Below are 11887 nucleotides of genomic sequence, written 5' to 3' on the forward strand. Positions count from 1 at the left end.
CCCTGCCACCATTTGCTAACCCCCTGTACCCCCCCCCAATGCTCCCCATCCCCTTTCCCTGCAGGGGCTGCCTGGGCTGCGTGGGGAACAGGGACTGCCTGGACCTGTGGGACCCTTGGGACCACCGGGCGTCCCTGTAAGTACAAGCCATGGGGACACATCCTGCCCTGTGCCCTCCCCACTGCGTCCTTTTGCTGGGCTCACCCTGTGCCCGGCCCCCACTTCCCTGCACCCTGGGGCCTTGATGGGGCCTGAGGAACCCTGGGTGCTTGGGGGGGGCGGCTTTTGCTGCCTCTGCTTCCTCCCAGGGCAAACCCGGCGAGGACGGCAAACCTGGCCTCAGTGGCAAGAACGTGAGTAGGGGGAGCAGGGCTTGCGTTTGGGCTTGCTGGGAGGTCCTGTGGGCTGCTGATCCCCCCAGATGGGGCTAGTGGCCAAGAGCCCCCATGCCCTGAGCTGTGCCCCCAGTGCCTGTCCCTGTACTGCGGTGGTCAAGTCTGGCACTGACTGCAGCCTGTGTCCCCAGGGAGAAGATGGGACACCAGGAGAGGATGGGAGAAAGGTGAGGAGCCAAGCCCTGGCTGGTCCCTGCGTGGTTCCTCTGTGCTCCCTGCACACCCGGTGGCTCCCCCTGCCTGATTCAGAGCATCATTTTGGGGCATGCAGATGGGGCAGCATCCCTGTAACTGCTTTCCCCCTGGTTAGGGAGACAAAGGTGACGCAGGACCCCCTGGCAGAGAGGTGAGAGCAGTGTGGTCATGGGTGGTGGGTGCTGCTGCACCGGGACACACCAGCACCCAGCGGCTGCCTCTGCTCTCCGCAGGGCCGCAGCGGTGCCAAGGGCGAGCAGGGGGACAGGGGAGTCCCAGGGCCCCTCGGCCCCCCCGGCCTCCCTGGCGTCCCGGGGCAGGTCGGGCCCCCAGGACAGGTTCGTAGTGCCCCTGGTGCCACCCAGCGCCGGAGTCCTCCGCGGGGCACTGCCCCTGTCCATGGTGCTGGGTGACACCGTCCCCTCCGCGTCTTCCAGGGCTCACCGGGGCTCCGAGGGGCGGCCGGACCCAAGGTAGGTGCTCTCCGGACCCGCAGGCAAAGGACTGGGGACCCTGTGCCAGAGGGACGAGTCCCTAATGGGACTCCCTGCGCCGGGCAAGGCCGGACCTCGGTGCTGGCTCTGCCCCACTGACGCCTCTGCTGTGTTTCAGGGGGACCCGGGGGACCCCGGGCTGCGAGGGGAGCCTGTGAGTACCCAGCGCCGAGCCCCACACGCTGCCAGCACCCGGGGCAGTGATAGCACCGACAGTGTTAACGCTGAAACCTACCGAGGGCAGCACCAGCCCTGCTCACCTCAGCTCCTGCACTGCACACATCTTCCCTTTTTCCCTGCACACCTAGGGGCGACCTGGCAGCCCTGGAGCACGCGGAGACCCCGGCACTGCAGTGGTGAGTCCCCCGGACCTGCTGGGCTGGGCTGTCAGCGCCAGGGGACAGGAACCCTCTGCAGCCCCCGTGGTGGGAGCAGCAAATCCCGCTTCATTTTAATGTGTCTTTATTGCAGAACGTGGAACGCAGCCTGGAAGCGCTCGGCATCAAGGTGTGCACGAGGGCTGCAGGGCAGGGACGCGGGAGGTGGTGGGAGATCGGCAGGGGTTGATGGGGCTGCTGTGGCTGGGTTGCTCTCACCTCCTGACCGGCGGCTCTCTCCTCCCTCCCAGGTCTCATCCCTGAAGGAGCTCACGGGCGCCTATGATGGGAGCTCGGACTCTTTCCTGCCAGTGTCGGAGCGGCTGCGGGGCCAGAAGGGCAGCCGGGGAGAGCCGGGTGAAAGGGGGCCCCCGGGTCGGGAGGTGAGCGGCGCTGGGCATGGCCATGGAGCCGGCTCAGCCTGGGATGCTCAGTAAGGGCTGGGAGCCCCCGGCGCAGGCCGGCTCTGGCAGCACGGTGCTGTGTTTTGCAGGGCTCCCTGGGCTTCCCCGGCGAGCGAGGACCCAAAGGTGACAAAGGGGACGCGGGTGCCCCCGGCCCGCAGGGCCCCACGGGCCGCGCTGTGGGTGAGCGGGGCCCCGAGGGGCCGGCGGGGCAGCCGGGGGAGCCGGGCAAGCCGGGCATCCCTGGGGTGCCGGGCCGGGCCGGGGAGCTGGGGGAGGCCGGGCGGCCCGGAGAGAAGGTGAGTGTGTGGGGAAGGGGGTGTGAGATGCGGCAGGGGCCGGGGTGTGGGGACAGCCCCGTGACGGCCACCGTGCTCCTTTCCCAGGGTGACCGGGGCGAGAAGGGCGAGCGAGGTGAGCAGGTGAGATGGGAACACAGTCTCCTCCATCCCTGCTGTGCTGTGGGGCTTTGGGGGACAGAAGGATGCTCTAGGGCAACCAGCAGTGGTCGCACCAGGGTGGCTCTGCTCCCCTGTGCCTTGCTGTCCCTTTGATGCTCAACCTATTTTTCTCTCCCTCCAGGGCAGGGACGGCTTGCCTGGCCCCCAGGGCCCCCCCGGGCCAAAGGTAAGTGATGGGTGCTGCTGGGGACCATCACCAGGGAGCTGCTGCAGCTCCTGGGATGGACAGTGCCCTGGCAGGGGAACCTGGGGAAGGTTGTGCCGGAGGGACCTTGCTGGTGTCCCTGGGTGCTGGCCCTGACTGTGTCCCCCCCACAGGCAGAGGTGGTCGAGGGCAGCCTCATGGGCTTCCCGGGTGAGCGCGGCCCCATTGGACCCAAGGGAGTGAAGGTGCGTGGATGGGCAGAAGGGAGGGGGCAGCTGAGTGACCCAGGACAGGAAAGGGGCCATGGGGGTTGATGGGTTCTGTCTTCTCCCCCACACAGGGCGAGCCAGGAGCCGAGGGCGAGCGGGGACCCAAAGGAGATAAGGTCTGAGGTTGCGAGTGTGCTGCTGCCAATGGGGCAGCCCCATGGAGCACAGCCCCGCGGGGGGGCACTGCCGGGGACACCCCGCGGGGAGGGGGCAGGATGGTCCCTGCCTGTCCTGTGACCTGTGCCTTTCCTGCTGCAGGGCGAGGGTGGCCCAAGGGGAGAGCGAGGGGAGCCTGGCGAGAAGGGCAGGGATGGTGCCCCGGTGAGTGCTGCTTGGACCCCAGCCCGGCACTGACCCTCTCCCCAGCCTGGCACTGAGCCGTGCCCATCTCTTGCTCCAGGGTCTCCCGGGTGAGAGAGGGCTGTCTGGTCCAGAGGGGAAACCGGTGAGTGGGGACATGGTGAGGGGATGTGGGCTGGGGCAGGGGCAAGGTCCTGTGGTCACACACCAGCCATCACCAGCACCAGTGGGAGCATAGATCAGAGGGCTGGAGCCAGGCTGAGAGAGCTGGGCTGGGTCAGCCTGGAGAAGAGAAGGCTCCTTAAGGGGAGACCTTAGAGCAGCTCCAGTGCCTAAAGGGGCTCCAGGAAACCTGGAGAGGGGCTTTGGACAAGGGCCTGCAGGGACAGGCCAAGGGGAATGGCTTTAACCTGCCAGAGGGGAGGCTGAGATGGGATCTGAGGAAGTTCTTCACTACATGGAGCCCAGGCTGTACTGCAGACGGGAACAGGGAGCATCCCTGGGGACAGGCAGGGCTGTTTGCGGGTGCCAGGTTCCTGCTCACTCCCTGGCTCTGACGTGGTTCTTTGCAGGGTTTGCCAGGCTTCCCTGGCGTGCTGGGACGCCCGGTAGGTGTCTGTACCCCCCCACCCCGTCCCTGTGACACCCCCACAGCACTGTGTCCTCCCCCCTCTTGCTGTGGGTGCTCACAGAGCTGCTGGCACTCTCTGGGTCTCCTCTCTCAGGGGACACCCCATGCATCCACTGGGGAAAACCCATCCCTGCAGTGACCCCCATCTCTTCCTCCCTTCAGGGCAGCCCAGGAGACCCAGGACCCCCAGGACCTCCGGTAAGGACCCACCCTGTGCCATGCACAGGGGACAGTTGTGCGAAGAGGGGACATCAGCCAGGGTGGGCTGTGCCACCAGCAAATGCTGCCCCAGTGTAGCATCCTCTTGTCCCCTGCAGGGTAGCGCCGGCCCACCGGGAGCCCCAGGCCCAGCTGGCACCAAGGTACGGCAGCGGCACTGATGCTGGCATCACCAGTGGCAGGGCAGGGATGTGGCTGTGGATCGGGTGATGGGGCTGATGCTGGTGCTGTCATTACAGGGTGATCCGGGGGAGCCTGGCTCTGGCATCCGGGTGAGCACTTGCCCCCTCCCCATCCAGAACCCCAAACCTATCCATCCCATGGTGCATCTCCGGTGGGCCCAGCTGAGGTCCTGGCTGTGCCAGGGCACTTTTCAGCCTATCTGACACCTCTGTTTCCATTGCAGGGCCTGCCTGGTCCCCAGGGCAACATCGGGCTGCCTGGCCCCCCTGGCCCCCCTGGCCCTGGGGTAGGTATTTACAGCCCCCTGACCTGTCTCATGGCTATTCCTGGTGGGCTCGCACTTGATTCTGCTCCCATCTCCCTTGCAGGGCCCACCGGGTGTCCCTGGGCTGACGGGACAAGTGGTGAGTGCGTTGTCCCCTCCGTGCCCGGTTGCCACTTGTGGGGGTGCTCAGGAAGGTGTGGGGCTGTTTGGGGCTGCAGGACCCCAATACCCAGCTGACCCCACAGCCGGTCCTGCTGCCTGCAGGGGGAGAGTGGGAAGCCAGGAGTGCCAGGCCGGGATGGTGTGCCAGGGAAGGATGGCGAGGCCGGGATGCCCGGGAAGATGGTACGTGTATGCTCCTGCCCCACTGGAACCCTGCGCTCTGCCTGGGGGCTGTGCCTGAGGCTTCTGTTGCTTGTGCCAGGGGGTGCCAGGACCTTCGGGTCCCGCTGGTCCCAAGGGAGAGCCAGGGGATGCTGGAGCGCCAGGGCAGGTGAGTGCGGAGCTGGAACACCGGGATGAGCGGAGCATCCCCATGGAGCCCTGCTCACCGGTCCTCCTTACTGTGCCCAGGCCATCGCCGGCCCTCCTGGTGCCAAAGGGGAGAAGGTGAGGAGCTGGGGTGCTCGGTGGGGAGACCCCCACCCTTGGGTGCTACATAAGGCACTGGGGCTGGGGCGGGCACGGGTCTGGTACCTGATGCTGACACGACTGAGCACCCGTGTGTGCCTGAGCATCTGTGTCCCCGTGTGTGCCTGAGCACACGTGTGCTGCTGCAGGGCGAGCCGGCGCTGCTGGAGGGTGTGCTGCTGGGAGAGCCCGTGAGTTGGCCCCATCAATCCCCCCATTAAACCTCACCCCCCACACACACCTCCTGGGGGAAGGCCAGCCCTGTGCCCCCCCAACCCCACTCTGCCCCAGCAGGGCTCCAAGGGTGACCGAGGCTTGCCAGGCCCCAAGGGCGAGAAGGTGAGTGCTGCTAGGGGGTGGCAGGGAGGGGGTCCTGGGTCTGCCTGGACACAGCAGGAGCATCCGGACACAGCCCCGTGCATCACCTCCTGCTCCTGCTTTCTGTTCTTTTCTCGCTGCCAGGGGGAGCCAGGAAGATTCGGGGAGCCGGGTGATCCTGGGGAAGATGTGAGTAGGAGCACATGGGGTCAGGGGTGGATGCTGGAGGGGGTGGGTGCTGTCAGAGGACCTGTGCCCTCATCATGTACAGCTCAGTCCTTACCGGTGCATTCGTGTCTTCACAGGGAGCCAAAGGGTCCTCTGGAGCCAAAGGGGAGAAGGTGGGTGTCTGCTCTGGGTGGCACAGTGCCCCAGGCATGCGGTACCTGCAGGCCAGGGGATGTGCCCCACGCTCTGTGCCCCATGCAGGGATCACCAGGGGTCGGCGCACAGGGACCGCGGGGACAGGATGGGCCGCCGGGGTTGAAGGTAACCCCTGTCCCCTTGTCACCTGGGGCACCACATCCCCAGCGCCCTGCTGCTGCCCTGGCCAAGGGGGGAGCATGCTCCCGAGGGGCTGTCTTCATGGGCCACATCGTTTTCCTCCTTGTTCTAGGGTGACATCGGCTTGCCAGGACTGCCAGGACCCCCAGGCTTAGCTGGCATCGCTGGGACACCAGGACAGCCGGGGCTCAGAGGGGACAGTGGGCAGCCTGGCCCACCAGGGCCCCCAGGAGAGAGGGTACAGTGGGTGACCCTGGAGCCCAGGGCAGTGGCAGTGGGACCCCCCTGCCCCCCCACTGCAGTCCCTGCCTTTCACCATTTCCCTACAGGGTCTTATCGGCTTTCCCGGGAGAGACGGCACCCCTGGAGCACCGGGACCTGCAGGGCCCCCGGGGCCGGCCGTGAGTGTGGGGCTGCAGTGCCCGGGTGCCCGCTGATGTGGGCAGGGTGGTGGGCACCCCCCCCAGGCACATCCCACCCCGGGCTGGGGCTGCTGGGCTCCGGTTGGGAGCCCGGAGTGCTTCATGGGGTGCTTGGCATTGCCTTCCTCACATGGATCACTCACCCCTCTCCTCTCCTCTAGGGCATCCAGGGGGCTGCTGGCCTGAAAGGTGACAAGGTAGGGACAGGGCACGGTCCTGCAGCACGAGGGCTGCTCCTTACACAGGGTGTCCCTGATGCAGTTACCCTGGGGATGCTGAGCCCGCTCTGGATGGTGGCACTTGGAGCCTTCTGTACCCCCAGCCCCCGGGGGGGTGGCAGGGACCCTGTGTGGGGTGTCCAGTGCCGTGGGGGGCACACAGCATGGCTGGGGCAGCAAGGGCAGGGCTGAGCTCTTGACATCCCATGGCAGGGTGCACCGGGGGCCGGGCTGCCAGGGGCCAGAGGAGAGCGCGGAGACCCAGGGCCACGGGTAGGTACAGGCACAGCCCCCGTGTCCCCAGGCAAGCCAGAGGCTGTCCCTGGGGGGTGCTGGGTGCCCCCATCGCAGACCCCTCCTCACATCCCTTTCTTTTCGCAGGGTGAAGACGGGCGCCCGGGGCCAGAAGGGGACCGAGGGCCGGTGGTAAATACCCCCCTGGCTGCCCCCAACGCCCCCCCCCCCCCCCGAGCCTCCAGCACTCCTTCCCTCTCCTCTTCTCTCACAGGGCTTGCCAGGGAACCGGGGGGAGCGTGGGGACAAGGTGAGGGGCTCTGGGAGCCAGGGGGGTGAACGATGCACCCCAGGGGTCAGGTCCCCAGTCCCAGGGGTGCTGTCACTCCCTGCTGGCATCCTTGCAGCATCTCCCCATCTCCCCTTCCTCACAGGGAGACGCTGGGGCCCCGGGGCCCAAAGGAGACAAGGTGAGTCCCCAGCATGGGGCAGCGGGAGGAGGGCAGCAGTGCTGACCCCCTGCTTACTCCATCTCTGTCATTCCCTTGTGCAGGGCGATACTGTGGTGGTGGAGGGGCCTGCTGGGGCACGGGGCAGCAAGGGGGAGCCGGTAAGAGCTGTCCCCATCCTCTCTGTCCCCATCCTCCCTGTTTCCATCTGTCCCCCATCCCTGACCAGGGAGCTCTGTTTTCTGCATCCCAACGTTACCTGAGCATCTCCCCATGCTCTGACCTGGCCCTGTGTTTCCCACTTTGCAGGGAGACCGTGGCCTGAAGGGCACAGAAGGGGACAAGGGGGACAAAGGGGAGCAAGGAATGCCTGGAGAGAAGGTATGGGGCTGGGGGGGCTTGTGTGGGGCTGGGGGCTACTGGGTTGGGGACCATGGAGGGCTGTTGCTGGATCCAGGGACCAGGGTGTGATGCCCGTGGGCACCGTGGCTCGATGAGCCCCAGCAAGGGGAGCTGCTGGAGCCAGTCTTTGTGGTCCCTGTGGCTCCATGGGGCTGTGCCATAGCCAGAGCTCTCCCTCCTGCCCTGTGTTGATCTGGTCTCTGCTTGCAGGGGACAAGAGGGGAGCAAGGCGAGAAGGGCTCCACTGGCTTCCCAGGGGCCCGTGGCCCCGGTGGGCAGAAGGTGAGGAGCTGGAACCCCCCGTTGCTGGGGGAGTGCTGGGGGGTTGCTGGGGCACCATACCCTCACCTGCCCTGACCAATGCCTTTGCCATCCCCAGGGAGAGGTGGGAGCACCAGGGGAGCCCGGTGAGCCGGTGAGGAGCCGCATCTCGGTGCCACTGCAGCCCATGGTGCCAGCCCATGGCAGGACGGGGAGCAGACCCCTCATGTGTTCAATCCTGCAGGGTCAGCCCGGCCGTGATGGGATCCCTGGAACACGTGGGGACAAGGGGGACATGGGACCCCTGGGCATGCGCGGCCCAAAGGTGGGTTGGCCTCTGCCCATCCCCAGCCAGGACCCACATCCCTTGGGCATGGCTCTGACTCCCCTCATCCTCACAGGGTGACCGGGGCATGAAGGGCGCTTGTGGCCTCGATGGGGACAAGGGCGAGAAGGTGAGTGTGTGCCTGAGGGTGCTGCCCGAGCCTGGGTGCTGCCCAGAGACTGCAGCCCTTCAGATCCCCTCTGCCAGCCACTGGGAGCAGGGAGATGGCTGCGACCAGATCTCGGCCCCACTATGGGGGCACAAGACTGACCAGCCTGCCCCTGTCCTGCCCCTGTCCTGCAGGGCGAGCCGGGGCTGCCGGGGCGCTCAGGGCTGCCTGGGAGGAGAGGCGAGCCGGTAAGTGCTGTGCTGACCGGGTGGTGGAGGAACGTGCGGCTGGTGGCTGATGGACACCTCCCTGTCACCCACAGGGAGAGCTGGGGCTGTCCGGACCGCCCGGCATCCCTGGCAAGGAGGGACTCATGGGGCCCAAGGTATGTACATGGGGGCAGTGCCGGGAGAAGCTGGGCTGGCGCTTCAGCTGCCGGCTGCCTGTCCCCTCTGCCTTTCCCTGCTGCCTGTCCCTTCCTCTTCGCAGGGTGACCGGGGATTTGATGGGCAGCAGGGAGCCAAAGGAGACCAGGGGGAGAAGGGAGAGCGGGTGAGCAGGCTGGCATGCATTGCCCCGCGTTGCTTTGTCCAGGACCCAGCAGCACCTCAGAACCCGATGCTCTCAGGATAGGCGTTCGGTGCTGCTCTGAATTGTCACTGAAGTGACAACAAATCCCCTCCCTTCTCAAGAAGGCGCCGGTGCTTTAGGGTGCCCGTGGTGCCTGTTCTGGGGCTGGGGGCTCCAGCTCCACCAGCCTCACCCCTGCTCTCCTGCAGGGTGCTCCGGGTGTCATCGGTGGCCCTGGTCCCCGGGGCAGTGATGGTGCTCCAGGCCCCCCTGGACCCCCCGGGAGCGTTGGCCCACGAGGTCCTGAGGGCATGCAAGGCCAGAAGGTGAGACCCCACCACCGCGGGGGGCTGGTTCCCCTCTAGGCACTGTGGGAAGGGGAAGGTCTTGTCCCCACTGTGGGCTAGGGGTTGGTGTCATCAGGAGCCATGTCCCAGCTCTGTCCCTGCCCCTTGCACCCCCCTGCCCAGGGGTGGGAGCCTGAGGACCCGTCCCTGTCCCCATCCCCATCCCCACCTGCACAGTTGTCCCAGGGTGCGGGGACTGGGAACTCAGCACATCCATGGCGCTGGGTGAGCAGAGGGGATCCAGAGCCACCAGGCAGGTCCTGACTTGTGTCCCTTGCAGGGGGAGCGAGGTCCCCCCGGGCAGTCGGTGCCGGGGGCCCGCGGCGTGCCCGGCATCCCCGGCGAGAGGGGGCAGCAGGTTGGTGAGCGGGTCCCTGCGCTGCCCGGCCAACCACGGCTGGGACCAGCCTCCCACCTCCCTCTGCTTGTCCCCAGGGCAGTCCCGGCACCCAGGGACAGCGTGGGGAGAAGGGGGAGCCGGGAATGACGGTAAGAGCTAAGAGGGAGCCGGCACTGACTCGCGGTGCTCAGGTCATCAGGATGGGATGGGGAGCCGGGGTGCTGGATCCATCCCACTGCTGCCAGTGAGGGGCTTCCCTCCACTCCGGGCTCTGCTGGGGCTGGGGAAGAGCTCTTCCTCCTCTCTAACTGCACTATCTTTGCTGTGATTTGGGTCTTTTGCCCCCCTCCTTGCGGGGCAGGAGGAGGAGATCCGTGCCTTCGTGCGGCAGGAGATGAGCCAGCACTGCGGTGAGCATCCCCCTGCCCCGGGCTGGGCTCTGGTCCCACTGCCCCTGCCCCGGGCTGGGCTCTGCTCCCACTGCCCCTGACCCCGGCCCCTTGTTTCCCGCAGCCTGTGGCGGCCGCTTTCCGCAGCGCCTGGACTCCCGTGAGCTCTCAGGTTGTGGCTTCCCCTTCCTACCCCTTGCCCTTTGCATGTGGCACCAGCAGGGTCCCAGTACTCGTGTGTGCCGCCGGTTTTTGGGGGTGCTGGAGGCAGCTGGGACCCCTGAAACACCCTTGTCACCCCCTTTGTGACCCTCATGGAACCCCTTCAGCCAGGGCCAGCACCAGCGCGGGACCATGTACAGGGAGAAGGGATGGTGCGTGGTGCCGCAGGGATCCCAAGCTCAGGATGGTGCCAAAGGGGTCTGGGCACTGCTGGGGTCTGCCTGACCAGGAAGGGACCACAGGGACAGTGCCCATCCATGCCTGGTGCTGGAGCTGGGGCTGGGGGGCTGCAGGGGCAGGGCTGCTGCAGGGGATGGGAGGCTGGAGCAGTGGGGTGGAGGGATGGAGGCAAAGGGGCTGCGGTGAGGTGGGTGCTTTCTCCCCAAGGAGGCTGGGGGGCTCAGGCCAGGAGCAGCTTCCGCTCTGCCCAGGGAGGAGGAAGGAGCGTCCGCCAGGACAGGGACCGCGGCCAAGCAGGTGATGGAGAGCCCAGAGGACATACAAGACCTGGCCCCATCGGGATGTGTGCCTCCCTGTGCCCTTTCTCATCCCCGTCCTCATCTGATGGGCTCTACACCAGCAAGGGCTGTTTTCCCCCTGGCAAGCAGGGGGGATGCGCCCCACTTCCCCTTGCCTCCTCCCTGATACCTGCACCATGTTCTTCCCCCTCACAGGGCTCTTTCCCACCCAGCCCGTCCCTGCAGTCCCTGTGCTCAAGTTGTCACACACTGAGGAAGAGGAGGGTGAGTGTCATTCGTGTGCTTTTAGGCCCCATCCCGTTTTTGCCCTGCTCCATGTATGTCACATCCTGCCCTCCATGTCAGGCACTGAGGGATAACCCAGCAGCACCCATGCTTGTTCTGGGGGCTTTGGTTAAAGAAAGAGGCAAGGAGAGGGCAGCAAGGAATGTGTGTGTGCAGGTGTGCACGTGTGTGCTGTGTGTGTGCAGGTGTGCACGTGTGTGCTGTGTGTGTGCAGGTGTGCACGTGTGTGCTGTGTGTGTGCAGGCGTGCACGTGTGTGCTGTGTGTGTGCAGGCGTGCACGTGTGTACTCTGTGCTTGCAGGCGTGCACGTGTGTGCTCTGTGCGTGCAGGCATGTGCAGAGCAGCACAGGAGGGATGCAGGGGCAGGAGGGGGGCTGCTGACACCCGTTGTTGTCTCCCAGGGCAGCACAGAGGAGTCACACTTGATGCTGATGACCTCGAGTATGACAGCGAGTACGGAGAGGAGGAGGAGGAGTACGATGAGGTCCCGGAGATGGACGGCTCAGAGCAGGCTGTGATGGGTGGTGAGCTGCTTAGGCAGAAGTTGCTCCCTGTGAGGGTGCTGAGGCGCTGGCACAGGGTGCCCAGAGAAGCTGTGGCTGCCCCATCCCTGGCAGTGCTCAAGGCCAGGTTGGACACGGGCTTGGAGCAAGCTCCTCTAGTGGAAGGGGTCCCCTGCCCGTGGCAGATCACGAGTCGCAGGAGGGGTTCTCATAGCCCCCAGTAGAGTGGTGTGTGTGTGTGTGTGTGTGTGTGTGTGTGTGTGTGTGTCTCCTGCCTTCGGGGGTTACTCCTCTGCCTCCATCACCACGGTGCTGCTGCTCTGCCCCCCTCACTGCTGCTGTTTGCCCCACAGCGGAGCCCTGCAGCCTGCCGCTGGACGAGGGGGGCTGCCGGCGCTACACGCTGCGCTGGTACCACAGCCAGCGGGGCGCCGAGTGCCGGCCCTTCGTCTACAGCGGCTGCGGGGGGAACAGCAACCGCTTCGACAGCCGGGAGGAGTGCGAGCTGCGCTGCGGGCAGCGCCTCGGGGCAGGTACGCCC

General features: G+C 66.4%; 1 protein-coding gene across 1 annotated transcript in view; it reads left to right on the top strand.

The window, feature by feature from the left end:
• The window catches only part of COL7A1 (collagen type VII alpha 1 chain), a 28928-nt gene that overhangs the window by 16473 nt on the left and 568 nt on the right, over positions 1-11887 (top strand). Inside the window, exons 63-119 of the mRNA XM_061456206.1 lie at positions 65-136; positions 309-353; positions 527-562; positions 706-741; positions 824-928; positions 1028-1063; positions 1203-1238; positions 1393-1440; positions 1556-1591; positions 1713-1844; positions 1955-2164; positions 2252-2287; positions 2448-2492; positions 2645-2716; positions 2812-2856; positions 2999-3061; positions 3141-3185; positions 3613-3648; positions 3834-3869; positions 3989-4033; positions 4130-4162; positions 4297-4359; positions 4442-4477; positions 4603-4683; positions 4763-4831; positions 4912-4947; positions 5118-5159; positions 5263-5307; positions 5431-5475; positions 5592-5627; positions 5716-5775; positions 5903-6028; positions 6120-6191; positions 6374-6409; positions 6644-6703; positions 6812-6856; positions 6939-6974; positions 7099-7134; positions 7218-7274; positions 7423-7494; positions 7726-7797; positions 7895-7930; positions 8021-8101; positions 8178-8231; positions 8405-8458; positions 8533-8595; positions 8700-8762; positions 8990-9106; positions 9408-9485; positions 9563-9616; positions 9829-9877; positions 9981-10028; positions 10186-10230; positions 10466-10555; positions 10753-10821; positions 11245-11367; positions 11700-11879. Coding sequence (XP_061312190.1) covers positions 65-136; positions 309-353; positions 527-562; positions 706-741; positions 824-928; positions 1028-1063; positions 1203-1238; positions 1393-1440; positions 1556-1591; positions 1713-1844; positions 1955-2164; positions 2252-2287; positions 2448-2492; positions 2645-2716; positions 2812-2856; positions 2999-3061; positions 3141-3185; positions 3613-3648; positions 3834-3869; positions 3989-4033; positions 4130-4162; positions 4297-4359; positions 4442-4477; positions 4603-4683; positions 4763-4831; positions 4912-4947; positions 5118-5159; positions 5263-5307; positions 5431-5475; positions 5592-5627; positions 5716-5775; positions 5903-6028; positions 6120-6191; positions 6374-6409; positions 6644-6703; positions 6812-6856; positions 6939-6974; positions 7099-7134; positions 7218-7274; positions 7423-7494; positions 7726-7797; positions 7895-7930; positions 8021-8101; positions 8178-8231; positions 8405-8458; positions 8533-8595; positions 8700-8762; positions 8990-9106; positions 9408-9485; positions 9563-9616; positions 9829-9877; positions 9981-10028; positions 10186-10230; positions 10466-10555; positions 10753-10821; positions 11245-11367; positions 11700-11879 — 3577 coding nt within the window. The remainder of the gene's footprint in view (positions 1-64; positions 137-308; positions 354-526; positions 563-705; positions 742-823; positions 929-1027; positions 1064-1202; positions 1239-1392; positions 1441-1555; positions 1592-1712; positions 1845-1954; positions 2165-2251; positions 2288-2447; positions 2493-2644; positions 2717-2811; positions 2857-2998; positions 3062-3140; positions 3186-3612; positions 3649-3833; positions 3870-3988; positions 4034-4129; positions 4163-4296; positions 4360-4441; positions 4478-4602; positions 4684-4762; positions 4832-4911; positions 4948-5117; positions 5160-5262; positions 5308-5430; positions 5476-5591; positions 5628-5715; positions 5776-5902; positions 6029-6119; positions 6192-6373; positions 6410-6643; positions 6704-6811; positions 6857-6938; positions 6975-7098; positions 7135-7217; positions 7275-7422; positions 7495-7725; positions 7798-7894; positions 7931-8020; positions 8102-8177; positions 8232-8404; positions 8459-8532; positions 8596-8699; positions 8763-8989; positions 9107-9407; positions 9486-9562; positions 9617-9828; positions 9878-9980; positions 10029-10185; positions 10231-10465; positions 10556-10752; positions 10822-11244; positions 11368-11699; positions 11880-11887) is intronic.

The sequence above is a fragment of the Pezoporus flaviventris genome, unplaced genomic scaffold (assembly GCF_033815535.1).
Source record: "Pezoporus flaviventris isolate CSIRO_AGI_PZ_B2104156 unplaced genomic scaffold, CSIRO_AGI_Pfla_v1 ptg000021l, whole genome shotgun sequence".
Lineage (NCBI taxonomy): Eukaryota > Metazoa > Chordata > Aves > Psittaciformes > Psittacidae > Pezoporus > Pezoporus flaviventris.